Source organism: Canis lupus, chromosome 27, assembly GCF_003254725.2.
Source record: "Canis lupus dingo isolate Sandy chromosome 27, ASM325472v2, whole genome shotgun sequence".
Taxonomy (NCBI): Eukaryota; Metazoa; Chordata; class Mammalia; order Carnivora; family Canidae; genus Canis; species Canis lupus.
In genome coordinates this window covers 7,745,708-7,772,122 of record NC_064269.1, presented here as the reverse complement: position 1 = coordinate 7,772,122, position 26,415 = coordinate 7,745,708, and the positions used below count along the sequence as shown (strand labels likewise).

Below are 26,415 nucleotides of genomic sequence, written 5' to 3'. Positions count from 1 at the left end.
GACTTTGTACTTTTCCTACCACTTGCTTGGTAGCTAGTTATTCTATCAAGAGTTTCACAGTACACGATTGGACTCATTGTCATTGCTTCTAGCTTGAGATGGCCTAGGGAGTCAAGTGAAAGAAATATAATCTATCCTTTAGGGAAAATAATAGGCTGATTTTTATAAATATGCGTGAATTCACAAATTGTTGTAACTTGTTAGCCAGTCTAGTTTAGGTTCCATTTCCATAGATCACAGTGACAAGACTAAAATAGCATGTTAATTGATTATATTATAGATCATGCTGCTTATAGAGGGCAATTAAAAGAATTATACCTACTTGGGTTAATGATCAGTCCTACTAGGATTTGCACAAAGAAAATGACCGACAGAGTGACCTACCATAGAAGGTTAGGTAACCAAAGAGGGCAGCAAGCAGGTACATGATGAGCATCCCCGTGATGGAAATATTTGACACTGTTTGCATCTTCCTCCGGGACCGACTGAAAAGAAAACACCAAGCTTTATGTCTTTTTTTTTTTTTTTTAACTTGTGAAAGCATCACTTTTTATAATTAAATTAAAAAAAATAGTGAAAGAATGTATGCCTGTGTTGCTATTATAAACTCATATTTCTGGTACAGAAACATAGCTTATTTAGATTTGTATGAGAGAGCTGTGGAGGATTTGTTTCCATTTTTCCTTTTTTTTTTTTTATGTATTTATTTGAGAGAGAGAGAAAGAACACAAGCTGAGGAAGGAGCAGAGGGAGTGGGCAAGAGAGAATCTCAAGCAGAGTCCCATGCTGAGTGTAGAGCCTGATGCAGGGGTCAATCTCATGACCCTGAGATCATGACCTGAGCTAAAATCAAGAGTTGGATGCTTAACCAACTAAGGCACTCAGGCACCCCATTTCCATATTTCTTAAACACTATTCCTTCAGTCTTAGAGACAATCATTTTCCTAGAAGACTAGTTTATTTTGTGTTCATAAATATACTTGTCTACTGATATTCAAGAATGTAATTAAGATAAAGATCAAACTGACTCTCACTGTAGAAAGCTTTCATATTTCATAGTAAGATGGGTTTACTGAGGATACAAACCTACTAGAATCAGCAAAACAGCTTTCATGAGTCCAGACTACCAGGAAGCCTGGACAGCTTCTGGAAACCATTCTGGAGGGCACCCAGATGCTTAAAGTCAATTATCAGGCCCCAGAAATGGCTGCTATCACTTCTTGATCTTTGGCTAAAACCAAGCATAGAGTAACTGCTACATGTGATTTTCCAAGTAAACCAAAGACATCAAAATAATTGAAAGTATTCCAAAAATTTCTTATAAGGTAAATCAGAATTTATGAAGCAAGTTACCACTATTTATGGATAATAAAGAGTGGGGTCATTGATTTCTGGGCTAAATAAATTGGGAATTATTATAGGACACCCTTCTCTAAATGTAAAGGGAAAAACTGTGGTAATGGGCTCAGGCGTACTTCATACCTAAGTAAGATGTCAACAGCCTCAAAGGGAAAAGACTTAATGAATCATAGAATTTCAGCTAAAAGAAACAAGATTGTCTAGCCAGTGTTTCCATTGTACAGATAAGACAATGAAGGCCAGATTTTGGCACATCCCCGTGGTGAATGTCTTCTAGACAAGGTTAGGGACTGACCACAAGTGACATCAATGGCTTAGCAAGGCCACCTTAACCATAATTTTTAGTCTTCATGGGTGTGGTCATTTCCTGTTGAGGTGACATCATTCCCAGCGAAATTCAAATTCAAATTCCTCATGCCAGCCAAAATTCTTCTAGCCATTGGCTCTTCTTCCTCCTGCCCGAAACCCCTCTTGTGGACCATTAGGATGGAGAACTAGGAGTGAAGGAAGCAGATAAGGTAGTGCAATGAAGGGGGTGACTCACACTTTTTGGTTAAAGTACATTACTGATGAGTGATATGTACCACAAACGTCCAATGAAGAGAAAACCATTAACCGTGCTTCTGTATAAAGCACCTTTGAACACATGAGCATATTTGCAAAACAAATTAAAATGCTAAGATGATGGTTGCCTTACTCTTTAAGTTCACTGTAGATGGGTAGGACCTCGGGGTGGCACACAAAAGCAAATGCTAGGATAGGGATTGCGTAGGCCGTCTGAAAAACAAAGGTAACAACACCTGTGTAGCATCTGACACAGATGACAATCACAAACCATCTCAACTTATAAAATAAAGATTCAGCTATATATTAGGCTCATCACTCACCCGGGAGTTGAATACAAAGTATTTGGGTTGGCACTTGTCGTCACTGTGGGCTTCATACTCTACTCCACTGCCATGAAGAGAGCCCTTGGCCTGGTTCTCATCTAGCCCTGCAGGATTCTGGTGGGTGTAATCCATCATGAAGTTCACACCACTACTCTCAGAGTTGTTAGGTAACATTACCATGTGCACTGGAAGGGTATTGTTGAATGTCAGATTTCCAACATTGTGATCCAGAACGGGCAGAGGGCAGGGTATTTGGAATTTCTTGTAAATCACCTAGGCCCAGTCATAAAAAAAAAAAAATAAAAAAAAAGAAAGAAAGAAAGAAAGAAAGAAATCATCAGCCTTTTAAGGAAAACAATGAAACAAAAATCCATATATGTGATTTATGTGTTAGAGGTGAGGGGCCTCTGCTGAGGATTCCTTTAGACTAAGGGAAAATGGACTAGCCTCTGCTCTAAGGAAAGACTTGGAACAATGGTTGCTCCTGAGAGTCAACAGAGCAGTATTTTGCATGAACCCATCCTAAGCATCGTTCATATTCTTCTGAGAAAGATGATCATTTCCTTACATGTCATATCTTTTAGTTTTTCAAACTAATATAATGTGGGTTATCAAAAATTCTCCTCTCTTCTTTTGCCTTTTTGGGGAAATGCTGTATATGTTTTGGCATCCATGATATTACAAAAAAGAAAACTCCCTTTTGGTAGAGAGTGGGGGCTGTGGGGAGAAGGATTTCTCCTTTAATTCCACTGGGGTCACTCTCTTTTCATGGGTGGAATGTGCAGGAGAAAATGGCAGATTGATGTAGATATGGATAATTCTATAGCCTACTCATTTCTCTTCTGGGACTCTTCACTTCCTCCTCCACCTTTCTAAATGTTAAGTCGTTGTGACATTACTGCTTGAAGGATTCCTTTTGTCCAAATATACATCCAGTGTGCTCAGAACATGCTATTAGCTATGGCCTTGACATTCTAACTCAACTATTTTTAAACTCATGACTGTCCTTTCCTCATTCCAAATTAGAATATAAGAAAATGGCTTGTGATGCAAGAAATATTTCATGCTAGTGAAGTGCTTGAATAAAAATGAGGACACTAATTCAGGGACTAAGTGTCTCGTGCTCACCAACCTACAGGGATTGTGTCAATAAATCACTTACCACACTGACAAAAAACACCATGCAGGTAAGAGAAAATCCACTGGTATAACCAAGGTAACCTAAAAGTTAGCAGAGAAATTCTGGAAGGTGAATACGGTATCTACAATTAGCTTACCTTTTAGAATATGAAATTAAAATAAAAATTAAAAATGACTTTACCTAAATTTTTAAGGAGAGAAAGTGGAAGAATGATTCCAAGAGACACAAATATGACGAGGTAGTTGCCATTGAGGTACCATTCTCTGAAGGAGAAAGAGTGGCAAGGATATTAGGGTGTGCCTGGGTGGCTTAGTCGGTTAAGTGTAAGACATTTGATTCATGATCTCAGGGTTGTGAGACCAAGCCCTGCTTTGGGCTCCACAGTGGGTGTGGAACCTGCTTTAGATTCTCTCCCTTTCCCTCTGCTGTGCACACCCCACCCCTCATTCTCAAAAAAAAAAAAAATCAGGATCAGAAAAGACCAAGTAGAATGAGTTAACAGATGTTACAGAGAGGACATAAGACATACCCAGTATTTTCTTCAAGTCCCATGAATGCTCTGATTACTTCAGGTAGTTCATATTTAATGATAAAGAGGTAGCTCGACATTGCTAAAATGGAAAACGTGATAGCTTAGTGGTGTAAATAGCACTAAAGTCACAGGCAAGTTGTGAGAAGTCCCGGCATTTGGGACATTCAGTCTTCTGGTAAGATGAGCATCTAATCCCCCAAACGGAAAGAAAAGCCACCAGTGTATTTTGTACTGCTTCCAAGTTCTTTTCAAAAATAGATATTTGGCCCTCTTGCACATGGACCTCTGCTAACAGTAATGCTGATTCTGTTTTTAATCCAGCTCTGAGGTTTTCAGTGAAGTTGCTCTTTCAAAGTTCCCCCCTAATTAGTTATAAGTCATCATGGCCTGTACTGAGCGCCTGTTTTAGGATCCATCACTTGGGCAGAGGCCTGGCAACAAAAGGCTTGGGCCAGAGGAGAGAGGCCGGAACTGCAGGCCAGTGCCCTGTAGACTGTGTGCCACTCTGGCTTCCCCAGGAGGGCGCTAGTCTAGTCCTCTGTGTTTACCCTCCCTGAGGGGCATGCAAAGCCTCAGAGCACTGATCATCTAAACTGGAGGCTGAGTAGGTTGATAAAAGAATGTGAGAGATGCCATCTTCTCCCACCTTGGTCAGTGAATTTGTTTTCTCTATATCCCAGTCTCCCTTTGACCAGATAAGAAATTATACAACATGGCAAAAGTTCTTGAGCATCCACATAAGTGATATATGTGTGATCATGTACTCTTCTGAAAAATCTGCTGATATAATCTATAAAACCCTCTCCCTGGGAAAATGTGTATGTATGCATATTCATAACATATAATGAATGTTGCCTGAAGTTGTAGGGATTTATGCAACACCTCTTTCCCAAGTTTATCCATGCTGCGAAGTATAATGCAAATTTGACACATGGTCCAGTGAGTTAAAAATAAAATTCATTTTATTAATTTAAATTAAAAATACAACTGACAAGTTTTGTATTGCAATGTTTAAGTGCGTGCTATATGCGTCTAGTGAATTTTTGCTCATAGGCATGGAAAGCAGCTAAGTTGCAAATTGTACTATTAATAGTTTCGAAGTATTTCTTTAACCTCCAACAATAGTAATAAGAGTGATGACAATTCCCTAGATTGTTTAGTCGTGCAGACTAGTCCATTTGATCAGCTGAAAAGCCACGTAAAACAGCAAGATGTAGGTTATTTTCATTCCACAGCTGAGGATATAAAGGTTTGAAAGCTTACATGACATGTCCAAGATCTCACAGATTGAAAACAACAGACCACATCCAAAATATAAGGCCAGTGTTTCCTCTCTATTGTGAAGTGAAATGATTTTTACAATACCTGATGTGTCTTCTGTAAATATTATTTGGTTAATCTTTACAAAGACCTTGGCTAAAGCTAAATCTTACAGAGCGCAAACAGAGGAGATATTTCTGATTAACTGGCTCAGTGAGGTACCATTCAATTTTAGAGCTATTAATTGCTGACTTTCAGTGATGTCACCACTGTTAATGTGTTTGGTCTTCGAAAATTTAGAATGATCCGGGCCTGTCTGGGTAATGTCAACATTATTCTGCTAATGTTGAAACATCTGTGGTAAATGTTAATTTTTCAGGGGATTGAGAAAATTAAACGTTCTAAATGTGGAGTTGCTAAATACAGAAATACAAGTGATTTCTCTTAGGCTAATATAGCTACTAATCACATAGAATAACCAAAGTGAGAACAGTTTTAGGAATGGTATATGAAATTTTGTTTTATTCCCTTACAGCCGTATTTCCTTCATGTGTGTGCATCTTGACTGAGAGACCATATTATAGTTCACTCCATTTTTTAGAAGCATAATGGAAGCTGCACTGTGAGCAACAGACGGTGCTGTTGCCCTTCAGCTCACTGGGTCTAGGGCTAACTCTGTGTATGTCCAGTTATTTCAGGTACCCAAACAAATAAATTAGATCAGCTATGAGGTGATCCTATTAAATGCCTGACATTTTTAAGTCTTGAAAAGACTGAAGATTTGAACCAAATGTAAAGCAGTCTATTTGATGGGGGATGGAGAGCTTATAAGCTTGTGGCCCCAAACCAGTAAAATGTATGAAGCAATCCTGTATTACTGCCAAATTCTACGCGGGCCTATAGTCTTAATATATACAAACGTGGAAATAAATTAATAAAATCCAGGCATATCTTAATGATTTGTATTTATCTGCTTACCAACCAACCATTAGCAGGAACAGGTATGGTTGGATAAGGTTATTAAAAGAATTGCCGCATTCCAGCAATCCTAGATAGCTCCAGTGATTTTATTTAAGAAGGGTTACCTCTTTGCAAGATCTCTGTATAAATTTATTTATTGCAGCAATTGTTAGTAATAGTGAAAAACTGGAAACACTCCAACATCAATAGGGATTCAGTAAACCCATTATGGTACATTTGTACAACGGAAAATCCAAAAGCTATTTAAAAGAATAATATGCAAATTCATTCAAGGCATATTGTCAAAAAAAAAAAAAGGAAGCTGCAAATCGGTATTATAAAATGATCCAATTTTATCAGTAACAATATACTTATTAAATTTTGCATAGAGGAAAACCTTGGAGTAGTTATTTCTAATGGTGACTTACATAAACATTTCTTTATAATATATGTATTTATGTAATGCTTTAGGTTTTCACAATTAGCATATATTTGCCTTATAATTATAAAAATGTCCATTTAAAAAATAATCAGTAGGGCTCTAGAGACATTGAATCCGAGAACTGGGGTGGAAAGGATGTACTGAACCCTTATTATGTGCCATATGTTATCTGATTTCATCTTTACAATGACCTTGTGAAATGGAATATTTCATTTTCAATAGATGGAAAAAATAGACTTAGAGGAGTTAAGTCACAGACAGTGAAAGAAACACTCAAATTTAGGTGCATCAGATTCCAAAAGTCTATTCTCTACTTAAGGGTTTGAAAAAATTTTTTTTAATTTAAATTCAATTAGCCAACATATAGTACATTACACCCACAATTTCTGGCCGAAGAAACTGGATGCTGCTTGTTCATTGAGAGAAGAAAGAAGAGAAGAGTAGAATGACAAGTTTGGGGACTGGAGAGGAGGAGATGAAGTAAACACCCCTGTGTGATGATAGATTCCAGGCCAGGCAAGAGGACATAGGCAGTAGGACACAGAAATTGTGGATGTGGATGCCTTCTGAGGGTCAAAGACTCCATTAGGACCAGTGAAGCTGATGGGGAAACATATCACCTGAAACACTATTAAACATGTGAATTTATAGGTTCTATTCTGAAAATTATATTTAGTAGGAATCCTAAAAATTTATAGAAACAAGGAATTTGTGGTTTTATTATCAGACTTGTGGTGCCTACCTAGCTTCTTAGGAGATACTCCAGTGGGCTGGCTCTATATAGGCTGTCTCAAGGATCCCCCATATTTGGCTCTGCCTTTCACATACTTTATTTTCAGGTTTATGAAATAAACTCAGTCATACATATGAAACATCAACTGTTCTGTCAATGACAGGAATAAGCACTAACGCCTTAATTTTTTTACATTTAAATTAAAGCCATAGTAGCATTTGAAATAAAAAAAGCTTTTATTCTATATTTTACTTAGTATTTTCTTAGATGTTGTTATTTTCAAAGAAGGACAGCAAATCTACTTAAGAATCCTTATTTTTAAAATTTCTGAATACAAACCAGCTGTTTTTCTGCATGTAAAGTGCTTGTTCATTACTGTAAGAGTTTTCTGATTTATTGAGCATTTTTTAGAAAGTTTAAGTAGTAGTAAAACTATATGCCCTTACCTCCAATGTTCTGCATCGTAATGGAAACAAAAGCTCCGATTTTCCCGGGCCATCCAAATGCCTTTTCCCCTAGTTTTTCATAAATTAAAGACCCTATAATAAAAAATAAAAAACAAAAAAAACAAATAAAACAAAACAAAAAACGCTTTAAAAGGATTGTTTTAATGACTAAAATATTTCTATAATTGTACACTGGAGTCTCAAATATGTACATAAACACCACATAGGAATCATAAACCCCAAAGATGCAATCTCAAAAGCCAATACAAAATATGTTAAATGTTCTCCAGACAAGAAGCAATGGCTTCATTCATCTTCGCTCTGCACAGCAAGTCAGAACTGTTATTTCTGTCATCCATCAAGAGTCCTTTTTCCTATTTGGCTTGAATCTGAGCCAGTTGCCTTTCACTTCTCTTAGATGCCCAAATTACTAAAAACATTGAGAGGCCATGTCATTGGGGTCAGAAGAAAATGAAATGTGAAATTGACTAAAATCCTCCTCTAGTTATAGACCTATAGACTGAACTATACTTCAACAAGAATCAAGATAGAACATTTTGGACTTAGGGTGTAGCATACCTCCTTCCTTGGCGGTCTTTAATAAAAGGTGAACTGAGTAGAGTGATAATATTGCTACAGCAAGCAGCATGATTCTGGGAAGGGAATAGAGAGTAGAAAATAAATTTCTATAATAAATAAGGCATATTCATGTTAGAAGTCATAATAAATTATTGCATTGGTCCTTTCAATCATTAACTTTCTAAAAGTATGTGGATTTTTGGGAAGCTGAGAAATTCTTTTCTGAACCCCACACACACCCTTTACTGTCACAGAACTGGAATTTGCTATATTTTATGTGCTGAAACATACCACCGGAAGTTCTTAATGTTCTTTTTTTTTTTTTTTTTTTTTAAATGTTACCCACTAGTAGAATCTGGTCCATAACTTAGATGTTAAATGTATAACAAAATTAGCAAGTACTGTATCTACTTATTCAGCATATGGCTATATGTCCATCATATTTATGTGCTATTCTCAGCAACATTTATAATCGCAAGACTATTTGACAGCTTGGCTAAGCCTTAAGGTAAAATCTAGAAATAGAGAAGCCAAAGCATGAAGAGTCTAACTGTATTACTACTGATCCTGCACATTAAATGACAAGATACTTTGTGAGCCAGAGGGTCAGGTAGTTGCCTGTATACTAGAGAGAAGAGAGAAGGGAAGTGTAGGGTACAGTAAAATGACTTTTTTGGTATGTGTTCAGAAAGAATCATTTCTGGCATGTCCTCAGGCATGTACAGATTCTTTATGTATATATAGTGATTGGTGTTTCTCCAAACAAAAGAATTGGAAAGCAAAATTAAGAGTGTAGATAAAAGCATCTCTATAATGAATAAAGGAACAATACTAAACTTCATTTGAAATCTAAAAAAACCCCAAAAACAAAAAACACTTATTCTTTATTTTACACCCTCAGAACACATTAAGCATTTTCCCCACAATTGATCTAATTCTTTGGTAATTCCTGATGAAGTCAATGTTGCAAATGTACATTTGGGCCACAAGTTCCAAATGTTTATATATACTCTAGCTATTTTGTGCTCTTGTATTTCTACAAAATACATTTATCAAAACTGTCTAACTAATGACTTACTCATATATGTTTCCATACGCCTCATGAACTTACCTGTTTTTAAAGATGTAATTCAGATTACATAATTTTGTTTCCTGGAAAAATAATGAGCCTCCCCTGTATTCTAACCACATACTTGCTTTGGGCGAAATACTAAAAGTAAAACCAATGAAATCCTGTGTCATTCACTGTGAATTAAGGGAAATGGCCGAATTCAGTCTTGCTCCTTGGATACACAGAGCACGCCCTGTGATGTCTAACAGTTTAATTGCTCTGGACAGTTTAATCCCTTAAATGTTTAGGCCTGAAATGAGGCCCTCGGTTTTAAAAGTGGAATATTTTCCTCCCATGAAAATAATCTTGTGGCCCTAGGATGGGGGTAAGAGCCTCTTACTTCTATTCATCAGTGATCGATGGTATTACCCTAATTGTAATGGTTTGTATAATTAATAAGGAGAAGACAGTCTGTCTTAGTGCATATTACAAAAGTACACAACTGTGTGTATGAATATATCTCTAAGCCATTAAGAATCAAAGAATGAAAAAACTACCTTATTTCAAACATGACCTAAAAAAGTGGTTGATATAAAAATCCATTCTGCTAAAAAATATTATACCTACAACAGATCAGAGCACTAACACGATATAAATATTTATAGTCCTGCCTGATTCTTATCCCTCAAATAGCTGTGTGATTATCTAATCATAAATGATGTTCAAAACATAAATAGCATATATTTATAACATAAGCATTGCATTCTTAGACAGTTATTTAATGCACCAGCATTGCATTAGGGATGGCAATCTGCATTCACACTGATGCCTGACTAATATTAGACTGTATTCCTGTGAAGAATTCCACTACTGCCAACTGTGTCTTGGAAAATACCAGGCTGTACATAATGCACACAAACATCTGTGGCTGTCTGTCATAGACGATGACATCTACCCTCCAGGTCAGCTATGGGATGCTGCTGCCCTTAGGCAACATTTGACCAAGTACCTAGGTTTAGGAATAAACATTGGCCACTCTGCAAATATTTCTGTGCCAAGCACTATACTAGGTCTTGGGGATACAGACATACAGTGAGTCAAAACAGACATGGGCTCAGTCCTCTGGAGATTACAGTCTAGCAAGGGAGATGCATACTAACCAAACTGGACAACTACCCTAAAATATTAGAATTGTGGGGAGTGTCTAATGAGGTGTTTGTGCCAGTCATGGAGGTCAGCGAAGGCATAACTTAGGTGATGATAAGCTGTGCTATGAGGAGTTAACTAACTAGATGAAGAAGAAAGGAAAAAGAATTCTAGGACCACGTGTAAAGGCTCTGTGATGAGCAGGGAATAAGGCACCTTCTGTGATGGAGAGAAGGCCAGTGTGCCCATTGTATCAAGCATCTAGAGGGTGTAGGGGATGGGGCCCAAGATGGAACCAGAGCACACAGGACTCTGTATGCTTGACTTGGGATGGGATCCTTTTCTTCACAGTGTGAAACAGTTGTATCTGCTTCTGGGAAAGATCTTTTTACGGTGAATCACCCTGTAAAATGATTTCTGTGAACTGGTAGGGCTGCTCCAGTACTTTGGGTGGTTGACCACATATCCTTTCTGCCATTTGGTGGGGACAGTTGGTTGAACAAGCACCAGGATTAGTCTACTGATTAGTCCTCGGATTGCTGTCTATAAGCCAGAGAATATGCTAATACTTTCTCAGATCATTCTTGTTCACAAAGATCAAACTTGAGATTGTTAATAGAGATGGTTAATTGAAAGAACACCAGGTGTGCATGGGCGTTGAAGCAGATATGCTTACATAAAAAGTATGATCCCCGTGTTGGCCATGGCATAGGACAGGCCCAAGATTCCACTGCCCATGATGGCATTACTCAGGTTGAATGAAGACATTCCAAAGGAGGTGGTTCCAGGGTGCTTAAAGAAAAAAAAGGGCACATTTTAAGCAAATATTTGCCAAAGGATGAACCTTTTCCAAATTATTCTTATTCTACTATTATCTTTACTGGAGGAGGTTACAGCTCAAAATCAAAGAATAAGATAAAATCACAACGAATAAAAGCTGTTAGTTCAATAAAAGTATATAATTTTCAAAGGAATGCTTGGTTTCAGCAAGGGGTCTCAGGAAAAAAATAGAAAAGACAGGTTGAATAACGTAAAGAAGGGAAAGCATGTCTGATTGCAGATTACATTTGGGTTAGAATGATTTCTCCAAAAAACAAATGAATTTCATAAATGATTTATGTAGCCATATGGCGAACAGGAAAAACAAGTCCTTATTCCAGTAAGGGCCTGAATAAACAGAGAATGTGCTGATCAAGGCTTGGAAAATTTCAGTCACATTGTTTTCCCACAGAGACTAGGTAGATCAAGCACCCTCAAGTCCTGTTTACTACCCGAAAGCAGAGATTCACTTACATGTTCATCATCATAATCTGCCAGCTTCTTTTCCCCTAAAAATCCATTTGTCAGGAATTTCTGACTTTCAGCATCTTCATTAGTAAATTGACTGGATGCACATACAAAAAAGAAAATAAAGCAAAAACATCGAAGTAAATGCTCTGAATTATATTTATGTTTCAGGTGATCCACGTAACCGAATCAAGGAGGAAAATCAAGGCATTTGAAACTGTTTTTTTTTTTCCTTTCTTCTCTTCCTTCACACCAGTGCTCCTTCCAGACCAACAATTGAGCTCCATTTATGAATATCCTTTGGGAAGGAGAAAAAAAGTTGTGAAGGAAGAAAACATTTTTTTAAGCCACATTTCTTCTTTCCCTCATGAACTATGCAAAAACGAGAATAATTACAGCTAATTCTGTTTTCATCTTGGGCCCTCCAAAAGAAAAGGTACAAAGTGGCGATTGAGGTTTCTCAATACTACTGCACCATGATCAGATGATTGTATTAATCAATAAATACTAAGTGCCTAGGCATGTGATCCCCATCTCATTTGATGCTCAAATATCCCGAGGAGAGGAATGTTCATGCCCCTACTCTAAAGATGAGGTGACCCGGGCTCAGAAGGACGAAGTAGCATGCCCAAGTCTAGGGTCTTCCATGGCACCGTGCAGTCCCAGGCAAGACCCCATAGCTCATGTTTTCTTCTTTTCTTGACACTACTTGCTTAATCACATATCCCTTGCTGGAATGTAGTTCAATGGCAGCTCTGTGTTGTGTTTGGTTGTTTTTGTGAGTGTGTAGATTTTAACTACTCTGAAAATATACTTGGGTTGTTTAGATAATGAGAAACTAAGAAAAACATTAAAGAAACCTATGAATTGGTAGAGGAGCTGGGAAGGAAACAGGACATTACACCGTCACTATCTGCAAACATTGTGACTGTCGCCTACTTGGGCAGAGGCTGGACACTGCACAGCGTCATACAATACATGGGTCCTGTGGTTATAAGCCAGGGGTTTTGAGGATATGGATCTAGTAGAACCACATTTCTAAAATGCTTGACTAGTAATTATAGGAGATCTGTACAAATTATCCTTTATAACAGCAGCTAATCCTGAAAATATCTTGTGAGAAAGAGGGATAACAAGGTTACTTTGGGAGAGTACAGAACAATTTTTAAAGTGTAGGTAGAACCAGCAGACAAAATTACTAGGCTTTATTTGCTTTTCTAGATGTTCACTGTGTACAAGTTGGGAACATTTCCTGGCGTTCCCCTCTTCCTCCTAGGAAGCATAATGCCCTCTGATGCTTTCTTCCATTCCTGTACTAACCCCTATCACCCTCTGCTCCCTTTCTGTGCTTTATTTTAATGGTCTGTAGTTAATATACTTGCTGTGTGGAGACTGGTACATAATGTTCATAGTTGGAAATAGACAAAGAGATGAAATGGAGCCTAAAACAGGCCTAAGGACTATAAAACAAAAGTGTCATCTGGATTTTAAACTCTGGAAGGCCAACAGTCTATTTTTTTTTTAAAAATCTCAATCAATAAATTAGAATCCTTTAGTCCATGAGTAGTTTTTAAAATTTAAAATGTGAAAGTAAATAAATTCTCTCTCGAGGCATTCACATGTTTCTATTTTGGCATGAGATGAATTCTACAACATGAGAAGACTGGATAAAATGTATGAGACATGTTTTGAATGTCTTAAATGTTTTGATACCAAACCCAGCATGTATTGAAAATATAAGTATAATGACTCCAAATGAGTGAATTATGTTCAATTTCCTAGAAATTTATACTTAAGGCATCAATCCAAACCAAACATAAGCAAAACCCATCTTTTAAAAGTGATTATAAGATTGCAAAAAGATGACCTGTGTTTGAGTCAGGAGTTAAAAGCTCAATCACTGTAAGCCGTCCAGAACACATTGTACGAATCTTAACAAAAGCATTCCTATCTTTCTGTTGCGGCTTTAAGAGGACCAAGTTGAATGACCCTGTAGGACTGTTCTCGAGATGGCGTCCCCTTCAGCCTGGCCACCTCTGCAGGAGTTCATATCTGTGTGCAGCCTTCTCGGAAACAAGAGCCCTCAGAGTTGGTCATTTTACCCCAGTAACAAAGTGGAGGTAAAAGAACCAGAGTTTACTGGGTATCAGCTCTCTTTCAGGCATTCATGTAATCCTCAGAAAAGTAGGTGCTAGTTTGTCATTCCACATTTTTCACCGAGGCTCACAGAAGATAAGTATCTTCTCCAAACTCAGGCAACCACTCTGTAGATTCCAAAGCCCTGTGTTCTGCCTCACTGTGCCCTCTCGAGAGTTGCTCAACCTAGAAAATACCACGATCTACATCTCCATTGTCTCTCTAGTCCAACAGCACGGAAGTCAACTGCACTGGCTCCGTGGAGGAAGAATAGTGCTCCTCCTGATGATCTTTCCTGGATGATGTGAAATGAAATGAGATGTCCTTGTCTGAGGGTAATATTCTCTACTTCAGGTCTAGCTTTAGTAAAAAAATTCCATCTCAGTGTCTTATGTGTTCTATGTTTTATGCCATCATCTGTGTTCTATGCCATTTCATGAGAAATTAATTTACTTTATCAAATGACTATGTGCACCTACTATGTTCCAGGCAGTGTGATACGTGCTGGGGCCACAGATGCCATTACCCTGTTGGTAGTGGAGTAAAGATTGAGAGAGGACACACAAAGAAGGAAATGGTCATTTCTACTCAAGGGAGGGCTTCATGGGAGTTCTGATTTTGATCCGTGTTTTGGAGGATGAATGGTATCAATAGAGAAAGGGGAAGGTGAGTGGGTGACACAAGAAGAGGGCATTCTAGGCAGATGGAGCTGAATGAGTGAAGGTACAGGGAGCTGGGAGTGGCTCAACAAGGCTTTCCTACAAAAAGGGAGCAGAGCAAGAGATGGACAGGAGAGCCAGGTCAGGGACAGATCATGAAAGGCCTTATATGCCAAGCAATGTATAGCCCCATTTTTGTCTTACAGCTAATAGGGAACCACCTTTTACCAAAGGAGAATCCGAGTCACTTTGCAATTGTAAATGATTACTTTTTCAGGGATGGGAAGAGCTAGTTGGAGGAGAGCAAAATGTAAGATAGGGAGACCAAGGACAGGAAGGGCTGTTTTAATAGATAGGTGACAGATGATATGCTCCTAAAGAAAGATGGCAGTAGAATGGGTACAGAGAAGAGGGTGGATTTTTAACATTAAAGAGGTAGAACCAACTAGATATAATCGAACACTGGATGTGTAGTTGGGGGAAGGGATGATTCAAGATTGACAGTCAGGGTCTTTTCACTGACTTGCTACAGGATAGTGGTGACTTCCACCATGGTGGCAAGTACTGGAGGAGGAGTAGATTTTGAAGAGAAATATCAGAGTTCAATATTAGACACCACAAGTTTGACTTTATAAATAAGGCAATTCAGACACATGAGTCACCCTGTAAAGATGTGCAGTTGACAGTTGGATTTAGTGCTCTGAAACGAAGTTGAGAAGTCTAACAGGCTGAAGATGTGGCACACGTTCAGTGAGTGAAACCCTGATAGTTGTGAATGAGCTTGGTCACTGGTCACTTTTAGTGACCAAGGAATCCCTACAGAATTCTGGAGATGCAGCAACATTTACAGGGCAGTCAAAGGAAGAGGAGTCGGAGGGAATATAGTCCAAAAGGTAAAAGAAATGATTAGCTAATATAACTTAAAATGTTCTGTATTAATGGGGACAAGAACATTGTAACCTCAATTCTAAATTAGTCACACACAATCTAAATCAGACTGACATATAGTAATGATATAATAATGAACTTTAGGATCAGAGAGTTGATGTGTGAGCATCGATGCCATTGTTATCTCGCAAGTAAGTAATGAATCCAATTCTTCCTGACAAAACCCTTGTTTTACACATCCATAAACCTGACATTTTTCCATGGAACCTGGTCATTTTTAATCCCATACCTGCTCATTGCTGCCTTTTCTAAGTTTCCCATCCCGGTGTAGCTATCTTGAGCACTTTCTCCACTGACACTCTCCTCCTCATCTGGTTCGATGTTGACATTTCTCAGCTCCATAGGATCCATTTGAGCTGCCAGGGCCTCTTGTCCACACACAAGCTCCTTCAGCTTCAGGTTCTTCGACGTCAGGGTGATGTTCAGAACACTCTTTTCTGGAAGCAGAATATGAAATAAATCATAATTTTCTTTAAATTAGATAAATGAATATGAATCACATACTTTGCATATGGTCTCTATAGAAACATGGAAAAAAAGTAAGCTCCTGAAAATGTCCTATAAAAATTTATGTCTGGCATGTTTCCTTTACCCAATACAAAAATGAAAAATCAAAGAGAAAGAAAGTCACTAACAAATTGCTGAATCAGCAGATATTTATAAAGTGCCTATGTATCTGAACATGGCAGGTGCTTTGCTAGGCATTGTGGGAAGAAAAAGAAAGAAAAAGACCTAGAAGTGATTTGCAAAAAGGTTTCCTATTTGTAAGCAAATTGCCTGATTTTAAAAGAAGGGAAGATGAAAGTAAAACTGTTGACAAAGACCTGGCAAAGCAGAATCTAACAGTATCTCTACTAGAAGTAACAATTACTGCTTGAATTTGCTAATTGGGTATGAAAGATTTCACATCACCAGAATACCTGATAACATGCAACACAGGGGAGGCTCTTGCTAGGGGAACTGCTTTCCAGGCACTTGGATCATGAAACCAAAGTTAAGAATATAACAAAAGGTAGTCCAGGTTTATCTTTGAACCAGCATCTGTCACCATCCATATAAAATTAAAATTCATTTTAACAACAAAGAGGCTCAATTTTTAGGTTCTGTTAGGCTTTTAATTCATTGGATCCCAATACAAGTTAACTTTTCTTTTTTTTTTTAACTCATTTTCCTCAACTGTAACATGGAAAGGGGTGGACTGACATTGTGATTAAAAAAAAAAAAAAAAAAAAGCTATGACTCCATAATGGGTGGTTGATACAATTTCTTCTCAAATTTTACTACCAGAATTGGTCAATTCTTGTTGAAGTGTTATAGTGGGAGTAATACTATCACTCTTGGAAGGTGTGGTTCTGGAATATGCACTACCCATTTGGTAAGAAAATCCTGAGCACAGAAACCGACATGAAAATTGCTCTAGAAATGAAATCCACAAATCCTCTGGCAAATCTAAAACAACCACGTGGGAATGCCTACCCAATCCGGTGCCCTGACAGCAAATCTGCAGAAGGCAACTCACACTTGATGAGGTCACAGCCCCGAATTACAAAAGACACAAAACACACATGGAAACTCAGGGTGAGTGTCAGTAAGCGTAAGAAATAAGATGCATACCTGAGTAACAAGAACCAAAGCAAACTAATAGTGACTTTAAAACTATATAATAAAAACTAATAGGAAATTTGATATAAGAAATAACATCCATAAAATAAGAAGAGTGTAAAAGAAGATCGGGCTGGTTTGAAAAAGAGTCAAAAAAGGAATTCTAAATACTAAAAAAAAGTAGTCATTGAAATAAAGAGTACTCAGCTGAAGGGAGAGTCATGAAACTGAAAGATCTATGGAAATCACTCAAATTATATCACAAATAGGTAAAGAAAGACAAATATGAAGTTAAGAGATGTGGGAATGGGGAGAGCAAGAATAAGAAGCTTAGCATACTCTACTAGGCCTCCTAATATGAAGAAAGTACGAGGCCAGGGAGAAGCAAAATAGAAAGAAATAATGGCAGAGAATTGTCCAGAACCAAAAAAAGATAGTAGCTCTCAGGATTAAAAAAAAAAAAAAAAAAAGCACATAGTACTCCATTAATACGAGGAATAAATTCATTGGTACGAGGTACTATATATATAACATCAAAGATAAAGAGAAAAATTATAAAAGCCAACAGAGAGGATAGAAAATAAGCATATGGTTAAAGAAAAAAATAAAAACTTGTATTAAATGAGTAACATTTCTCTTACCATCACACAGACCAGTTTCACCTAAGAGCAGGAACTATCAATTACTGTTTCTATTTGTAGTTCTTTATTTAAAGTTAGTTTTTCTTTCTTTCTTTCCTTTTATTTTTGTTTTTGTTTTTTAAAGATTTATTTATTTATTCATGAGAGACACACAGAGAGAGGCAGAGACACAGGCAGAGGGAGAAGCAGGCTCCATGCAAGGAGCCCGATGTGGGACTCGATCCTGGATCCTAAGATCAGGCCCTAAGTCAAAGGCAGACACTCAACCACAGAGCCACCTAGGCATCCCTAAAGTTAGTTTTTCTAAATTTAAACTATTCACTAAAACTTCTCTGACATGGTTTATCAATTCTAGATCTGTATGAGGAAATTAGCATAAGTCCCAACTGTCCTTCTCACAGCTCCTAATCGTTTTAGTTAATGAAATACTTCTACAATGTTAACATGCATGATACTTTCATACTATTCTGTAAAACAATGACATCTCTCATAATTTTCTATCAATTGTTTTTGAACGCTTAAAGACAACTATCAACATTTACAATGTTACGATTGTGTAAATGATATGCTCCAAAAGTCACGTGGTATATTTGACTACATAATAAATGATAGAGAAGTCCTCTGTTAGGAAAACTTTGCAAGGGAATTTTCCATATTTTTACTTTCTAAATGGTTTTCTCCTCCACGCTCTGGGTCTCACTCAGCTGCCAATGTCTTCTGAACATCATTGCATCTACTTTCCTTCAATTCATTTTGCATTGTGCTGGAATCCACCTTGAATGACTCCTTTCATACAATGTGTCCATGTTTGTAAACAGAATTTCTGAGTTATTTCATGTTGGAAAAAAAAAATTTACTTTGCCCTCAAACTTTGAAAAAGTATTGAGTAGAGTAGAAAAACATAGTTTACTTTGTTTTTTTTATTTTTATTTAAGTGCCAGGGTGTTAACATATAGTAAAATACTAGCTTCAGGTGTACAGTATAGTGATTCAGCGCTTGCGTACATCAGCTGGTGCTCATCATGACAAGCCCTCCTTCATCGCCATCACCTGTTTCCCCCAGACCCCTTCCACCTTCCCTTTGGAAACCACCAGTTTGTTCTCTATCATTAAGAGTCTGTTTCTTGTTTTGCTTCTTTCTCTTTTCTCCCCCTTTGCTCATTTGTTTTGTTTCTTAAATTCCACACGAGTAAAATGACATGATATATGTCTTTCTCTAACTGATGTATTTCATGTATTTCATTTAGCAGAATATATTATCTAGCTTCATCCATGTCGTTGCAAATGGCACAATTTTATTTATTTATTTATTTATTTATTTATTTATTTATTTATTTATTTATGACAGAGAGAGAGAGAGAGGCAGAGACACAGGCAGAGGGAGAAGCAGGCTCCCTGTGGGGAACCTGATGTGGGACTCAATCCCAAGACTCCAGGATCATGCCCTGAGCTGAAGGCAGCTGCCCAATCACTGAGCCACCTGGGCATCCCAATTTCATTTTTTTTATGGCTGAGTCATAGTCCATGTATAGCATGGTTTACTTTTAAGCTAGATCTATTTTATTTTTCAATGTGTCTACTAATTGCTTTTCACCATCATGTTTTTAATTTGTAATAACTTGGTTTTAATCTTCCTCTTTTTTCATCTTAACCTTTCTATTTTACAGATGCAATATTTTCTCAACTCTTCCCAAGGACATTGACTAGAAGTTTTCAAAAGCTCCTTTTGTTCTGTAAATTAGTTTTTTTTTTTTTTTTCTGGAGTTAATTCTGTTTGTTCATCTTGGTGCTTCTCATGCTTCCTGGTTTTCCTTAAGTTCTTAGGGATTCTAGGTTTTCTGTTCATCTTTATGAATGAAGAGTATGTTGGTTAACTTAGGTAGTACTTGGGGATTCTCTTAAATCTTGCAGGCCCACTTCATTAATGGGTTGCTCCCTTGTAGGTTCTGTAAGTGGCTTCTCTGAAGATGTCTATGTGTGGAGCATCCTGGAGAACCCAACTCCCAGATGGCAGCTGGCACTTTCAGAGAGGTTTCTATAGGAGCAAAATGCTGTCACGGATTTTCCTCTTGGGTGGAGCTTCTGTTCCTGCTTGTAATCCCCTCTTTGTCTGCTGTGGAGGCCCTAATGCCTTTTGTAAAGTTGGGCTTTCTTTACAGACTAAGTCACAGCCTTATCCTCTGAGCAAAGATGGCAGCCCAAACAGACTGCAATGTCCAAATAAATAAAATATTTTTTAAAAAGTACTATTTTGTTTAATGCTTCATTGCTTGAATTCCTCAACACTAGGTCCCAATCCCCCATTCTTCCCATCTACTCCCAAGGCTTTATATCACAAGTTCCATCTTTGGCCCAGGCTTCTCTGAGCCTCAGCTGCATATGTCCAGTGTCCTAACTGATGTATATGCTTGCATATCTTAAATTTAACATGTCCAAAATCCAATTTGTAACAGTTTCTTCTTCTTCCAATGTTTCCTATCCAAACAATATTGTTACCATCTGAGAAGCATGAATCTTCTATTATAAATTTTCTTTTCTTACCCCCATATCCAGTCCTTTACAAAGTCAGGTTGAATTTTATGAGTAATCAAAGTATATTCTCGTTAATCTACTATCTTCCATTTCTGCCACCAGCACTCTTGTCCAAGCTACCATCATTTTTCTTGCCCTGTCAACTGTTGCCTCCTGTCCCCCACAATTCACTCTTCACACAACAGCCAGAATGATCCTTTTAAATTTTATTTTATTTTTCAGAATGATCCTTTGAAAACAAAATTTAGATCATATTTATTTGCTTAGACCCTTTCATGTCTTTCCCTTGTTTTTAGGAGAAAGTCTAAGTTCTCAACATGTCCATGCAGTTCTGCATGGCTCACCCTCTTTTCTGGTCTCCTCTCCACTCTACCTCAATGTTCTAGCTATATTAGCTCTCTTGTAATTTCAGGAACTCTCCAGGTTCTACTGCCTCAGGCCATTTGCACACCTGAGCCATGGTGCCTGGAATGCTCTGCATTCCATGCTTTAGTTTATTAACCCCTCTAGAGGGTTACAGGAATATACATGGCAGTAGGCCTGGGGGCTTCAGTTAAATACCATTTCACTTCATACTTATTCAAAGGAGCCTCACTGATCTCATTCATATTAAGGCAGGCTAACCTGGTATTGAAAAATATAGCCAATATGGTGGTGCTCACTACGTACCTACCTGCCAGATACTGTTACAGAGCTTCACATCTATTAACTCATTTAATCCTCACAGCAGTCCTCTGAGATAGGTACTATTTTGGTTCTATTCCCATTTTACAGATGAAGTCATGGAGGCACAGAGAGGTAAATTGGCCTCTCTGCTATGCCACCTCTGTTCTGCTGTCTCCACCACAGAGAACTAAAGCCTACAGGGAACAGAAACTCTGGCTCTGGTGATAAATATAACTGGGTATAAATCTGACTTTTTTGTCTTACCATATGTAAAATGAGGGTAATACCATTTACTACAAGGCAGCATTCAAGGATTTAAATGATATATTTTTAAAAACCATTTCATTTATTTGCAAGAGAGAGAGACAGAGAACACACAAGTGGGGTGGGGAAGTAGGGGCAGAGGAAGAAAGAGAAGGACAAGCAGATTCTCCACGGAGCATAAAGCCCAATGTGGGGTTCGAGCCCTGGACCCTGAGATCATGACCTGAGCCACAGTCAGATGCTTAACTGACTGAGCCACCCCAGGCTCCCAGGGATTTAAATGATATTATGCATTTCATAGTTTGGTATGTAGTAGTAAATTTAAATTCCTCTTCTTTTTAAAATTTTTATTTATTTATTTTTAAAGATTTTATTTATTTACTTGAGAGAGAGCAAAAGAGCATAGAGAGGTTAGGGAGGGGCAGAGGGAGAGGGAGAAGGAGAAGCAGACTCCCTGCTGAGTGCAGAACCCAACTAGGGGCTTGATCCCAGGACTCTGGGATAATGGCCTGAGGCAAAGGCAGACACTTAACAGACTGAGCCACCCAGACACCCCCCCTTCTTTCTTTTAATAATTAGAATTTAATTGCTGTCTTTATCTGCATGCAAGCCATATAGTATTTTATATGCATATATACAACTTTTATAAAAGAGGACTTTACAATTCTCAAAACTCACAAAAAATGTAAGCAAGGTGGGTACACTTCTCAAATAAGGAAATTGGGACCTAATCTTATGCTGTTTATGCCAGATATAAAACATTACATTCTCTTTGGAAGATGACATGATATAGCCCATGAAGTATAAAACAGTGTTTAAGATTTCAGCCCCAAATCCTAATGTTGGCCCTGGCCAAGGGGCATCTTCGCGTAAAAGTTGGAACACATTTCATAGCTTATATCTTTAGCTCTGAAGATTCCATTATTGACCTATTTTAAGGAAACAATAGCCATAAGCAAAATTTAAGAGGAATTAGAATATTATGAGAAACTAGATATTCTGTACCATTTGCCTACAGCACAAAGTACATACATACCTTGAGACATTCAGACTGTATCATAACTATTAAAATTTATTAGCACGATTATACTTAAGCGTGGGAATATTTTATACTGGTATTTATTCATTCAACAAATACTGAAAATGAAATAGGAGGCAAAAATTATAAAATATGGAGCATGACTAAGACAATCCCACGGGGCACCTGGGTGGCTCAGTCAGTTCAGCAACTGACTCTTGGTTTTGGTTCAGGTCATGATCTCAGGATTATCAGATCAAGGCCCACATCAGCCTTGGCGCTCAGCATGAAGTTTCCTTGAGATTCTCTCTCTCTGTCCCTCTGCCCCTCCCCGCACTCGCACTCTCTCTCTCTGAATAAATAAATAAATAAATAAATAAATAAATAAATAAATAAATAAATAAAATATTTTTAAAAAGACAAAAAGATAGAATCCCTGCACCCAATGAACTGTTTGGTAGAGAAAAACAGATTTTGAATGAACTATTCTATTATAACATAATTTACATTTTTTTCTCTAAACAACTACTTAATGAAAAATTGATGAATCTTTGCATGGGTAGGCTAGAAAAGAATGATGTTGGCATACACTTCGATTGAAAAATATAATAATATATTACATGTAATATATATGATATATTAAATGTAACATTATAATAGAATTAAATGTTCATAGGCGGAGATTCTTCTATGGCTATCCATCACCTTCATTAACCGAATTGCTGGTGGGAGGAATCTGGCTATAGGTATCGACACTTCTCACTCTCCATCCTGAATCTCCCTACCTATGTCCAGTCTATCACCAAGTCCAATCAATCCTTTCAACATTTAAAAATGGGCCACCTGGGTGGCTTAGCGGTTGAGCGTCTGCCTTCGGCTCAGGGCGTGTTCCCAGTCCCAGAATCGAGTCCCACATCGGGCTTCTTGTGAGGAGCCTGCTTCTCCCTCTGCCTACATCTCTGCCTCTCTCTTGTGTCTCTCATGAATAGGTAAATAAAATCTTTAAAAAAAAACAACTCATTCACTTCTGTCTCCATGACCAATAACTCCAAATGACTATCTGCTGAAGGCCCTAAAATGATTTTTTTCATCACTTTTTAGAATAAAGTCAAATTTCCTAATATGCTTTCAGGGTCCACATACTCTAACCCACACACACCTTTTTAGGTCCATATTGAACCACACCTCCCCTTTCTCACTGGATAAACTAGGCTTTTTAAAATTTTCCTTGCCACTTTGGGACCCATTAACATACTGTTCTCTCTGCCTGGAATGTTCTTCTCCACATTCTTTTTTTAAAAAAGAATTTTATTATATTTTTAAAATCTTCTCCATATTCTTAAACCTAGGTGTCTCCCAAGGTAAAAGGAACCCGAAAATCTTTAAATGCCAGGGGGCCAGCTACCACCATCATATAAACTCGATCATCCGTTATATGCTCTCGTACCATGTTCTCCTCTCCTTCATATGTTTATCACACGTTGTACTTAGGTTTTAAGTTGTGTAATTATTTGATAAATGACCATCTCTTCCACTAGGTAGAGAGCTTCACGAAGGTGGGAAGAGTGCTAGGTTTGTAAACGTTACATGATTCCCAGCACGTGGCACAGTGCCTGGTGTGATAGTCGACTACGACCATGGCCACTCTATATGCTCCCCTTCATAGATACAAGTATGCATTCTTGTATTACCATTATAGGTTAGTATTTCTAAGTGAAATGGAAATATTTCCCTCTGGCCACCAGGAGGAAGAACAGCTTTGTTCCACAAGGATTGTCCAAAATTATTCTAAAAGAAAAAGCAAATTTGGTTTGACAGAACTTTGTATAGTCTAGCTTTGCTCTTCGATGAAGCGAAGTTTCTTTGTGATATGAAGAGACCTTCAATGCACTGGTCATCTGCACTGTTGCTTTGATTCACTTATGCATGAAGATAAATCAGAACTTGAAACAAAGGTATTTAGAATACTATCATTGTTAGAAGGCTTTGTTTCTTCATATTCGTTAAGAGCTATCTAAATGTCCTAATTTATATCCAAATTCTAGTTCTTAAACATGATGTCTTATTCTTTGAAGACGTACCCAAGAAATGTAGGATAGGAGATTCTCAGAAATCTCAGAAATCTCAGAACTTACTTAGGTGGTTCAACTCCAAAGAAAAACCTCAAATCTGGAAAGCAAAACCGTCCTTGAGTCAAGAGGCAAAAGTTATGACCTTCCCTAGTGACTGCAAACATTTATTTTACTGATAAGTGAATGTGAAAAGGAAGCGGACATTGGCAGAGCACTTCCCACTATCCTAGTCTGTCTTTCTTTCATGCCAACCTATTTCTGATGAATCTACTCTGAAATCTGGGCTCAGATAGTAGATCTCCTCCCATGTCATTTACCTTTTGGTTGAGTAAGTGGGAAGTAGCTGGTCATACAACTTCTAAAAGCCAAATGATCTTTGCATCCTAGGAACTGACTTAAATCCACATCCCAAATGTGCCTTAGGTAAACAAACACAGCTTTAAAGACGAAGTCAATCTTATATCAACTTTATATTAAATTCTTTTAAACAATTTCCCCAATGGTGCCATTCTAGTTGCACACAGAGAGTCAGATGGTTTGTTAGTCTGTGGCATGATTTTTCACAGAAATTAGCTTCTGTAAAAACGTTCAGTATCATTCAGCCTGAGGTACATCTTAGAAAAGATACTGCCAATGACAGCAAAACTGTATTTACCTGACCACGTCTTATTGCTGGTGTTAATATTCTAGAATTTCCTTTATTCAGATATAGCTTAGAAATAATATATTTCTAATATATTAGAAATAATATCTAGGGAGAACAGAAAAGTTAAAAGAAATAACCCTATATTGAGGTCTTTTCCTTTTGCTAAGAATATTAAATGCTTGCTCATATGAGTTACAGCAGCCATATGATGAGGTATAAAGGTTAAATCTGAATATGTTAAAATGTTATTTTGTTTATATTTTACATACAAAATATAAATATAAACAAAAAATAAATGTAAATATAAAATATAAGCAAAATAACATTTCTAGCTCTGTTCTTAGAAGGCAACCTAGATTCTCTAGTCATCTTAAACATCTTAAATTCACACATAAATTTCAGTTCCTATTTTCCCCAGCAGTAGTTTCCAGAAATGTAGAAAGATATGTACCACATAGGATATTATCATAGTGAACTCTTCATGCTTCATGTATTAAAACATGATATTTAAGAACCTAAATTGTGGATACAGTCAATTTCTAAAATGTCTACATCCTGTATAATAGATACGGGACCACCTTCAGAGGTAATATTATTTTTTTTTAAATAAATTATTTTACTTTCTCTAAAGTAACTCATGTATTAAAAACAAGAACTTTAGTAATCCACAAAGCATCCTGTATAACGTAATTATAGAAAACTCGAGAGTTTGGTCCTCAAAACCTTACTGATTTAAGGATTAAAAAATAAAGACTTTCAAAAAAACCTTTAAACATCATCTACATATAAATCTGAACAGTTGGAGGATCTTGGACTACAGAACAAATAGTACTCTTTTCTAGAAAACACCCCTAAATATCTTTAGTATGTCAAAAATCAGACTTTCAGCCAACTATCCATGAATGTGATATATATCATCAGTTTAAATATTTTTCTTACTGAGTTAGGAAACACTCTTTGCTGTCAGCTAGGTGTTTAGTTAAAATCATCACGATATGCTCTGTAAGGTACCCAAGAGATGGCGATACTAAAATCCACTGAGAATTTCCACCCCCCATCTGACTGATAAATTTGAGGAGTACAGCTCTAATTGATTCTAGTCCTTCCAAATCTAACACTATGTTTATATTCTATTCAACTTCCCAGTTTCTTCCAGCAAATCTGCTCTAAAAATACTCCTTCATTAAAATGGACACATAAGAAGACAAGGGGACACAAGTCTTTTCTTTTTCATTTGACAATGGTGCAGCCCATACACTTAGCTTATTCATATCTGCTGCAGTAATGGGATGTTCCTCCTTTCATTAGTTTTTGTGAGTATTTTTGTTTTCACGATAAAGACAATCTTTAATGTTACAGCATTGAGAATGTACTTCTAAAACCTTATATTTTTCTCTAAGACAAA

The 26,415-nt window shown here is 37.3% G+C and overlaps 1 protein-coding gene across 3 annotated transcripts in view; it reads right to left on the bottom strand.

Moving 5' to 3' along the window:
• The window catches only part of SLC38A4 (solute carrier family 38 member 4), an 84,134-nt gene that overhangs the window by 13,187 nt on the left and 44,532 nt on the right, over positions 1-26,415 (bottom strand). For all 3 annotated transcript variants that reach the window (XM_025477377.3, XM_025477378.3, XM_025477376.3), the window contains 11 exons: positions 15,799-16,006; positions 11,833-11,923; positions 11,216-11,331; positions 8,343-8,416; positions 7,764-7,856; positions 3,920-4,001; positions 3,571-3,653; positions 3,412-3,470; positions 2,247-2,522; positions 2,057-2,136; positions 385-485 (listed from right to left, as the gene is read on the bottom strand). In XM_025477377.3, coding sequence (XP_025333162.1) covers positions 385-485; positions 2,057-2,136; positions 2,247-2,522; positions 3,412-3,470; positions 3,571-3,653; positions 3,920-4,001; positions 7,764-7,856; positions 8,343-8,416; positions 11,216-11,331; positions 11,833-11,923; positions 15,799-15,920 — 1,177 coding nt within the window. In that variant the 5' untranslated portion in view covers positions 15,921-16,006. The remainder of the gene's footprint in view (positions 1-384; positions 486-2,056; positions 2,137-2,246; positions 2,523-3,411; positions 3,471-3,570; positions 3,654-3,919; positions 4,002-7,763; positions 7,857-8,342; positions 8,417-11,215; positions 11,332-11,832; positions 11,924-15,798; positions 16,007-26,415) is intronic.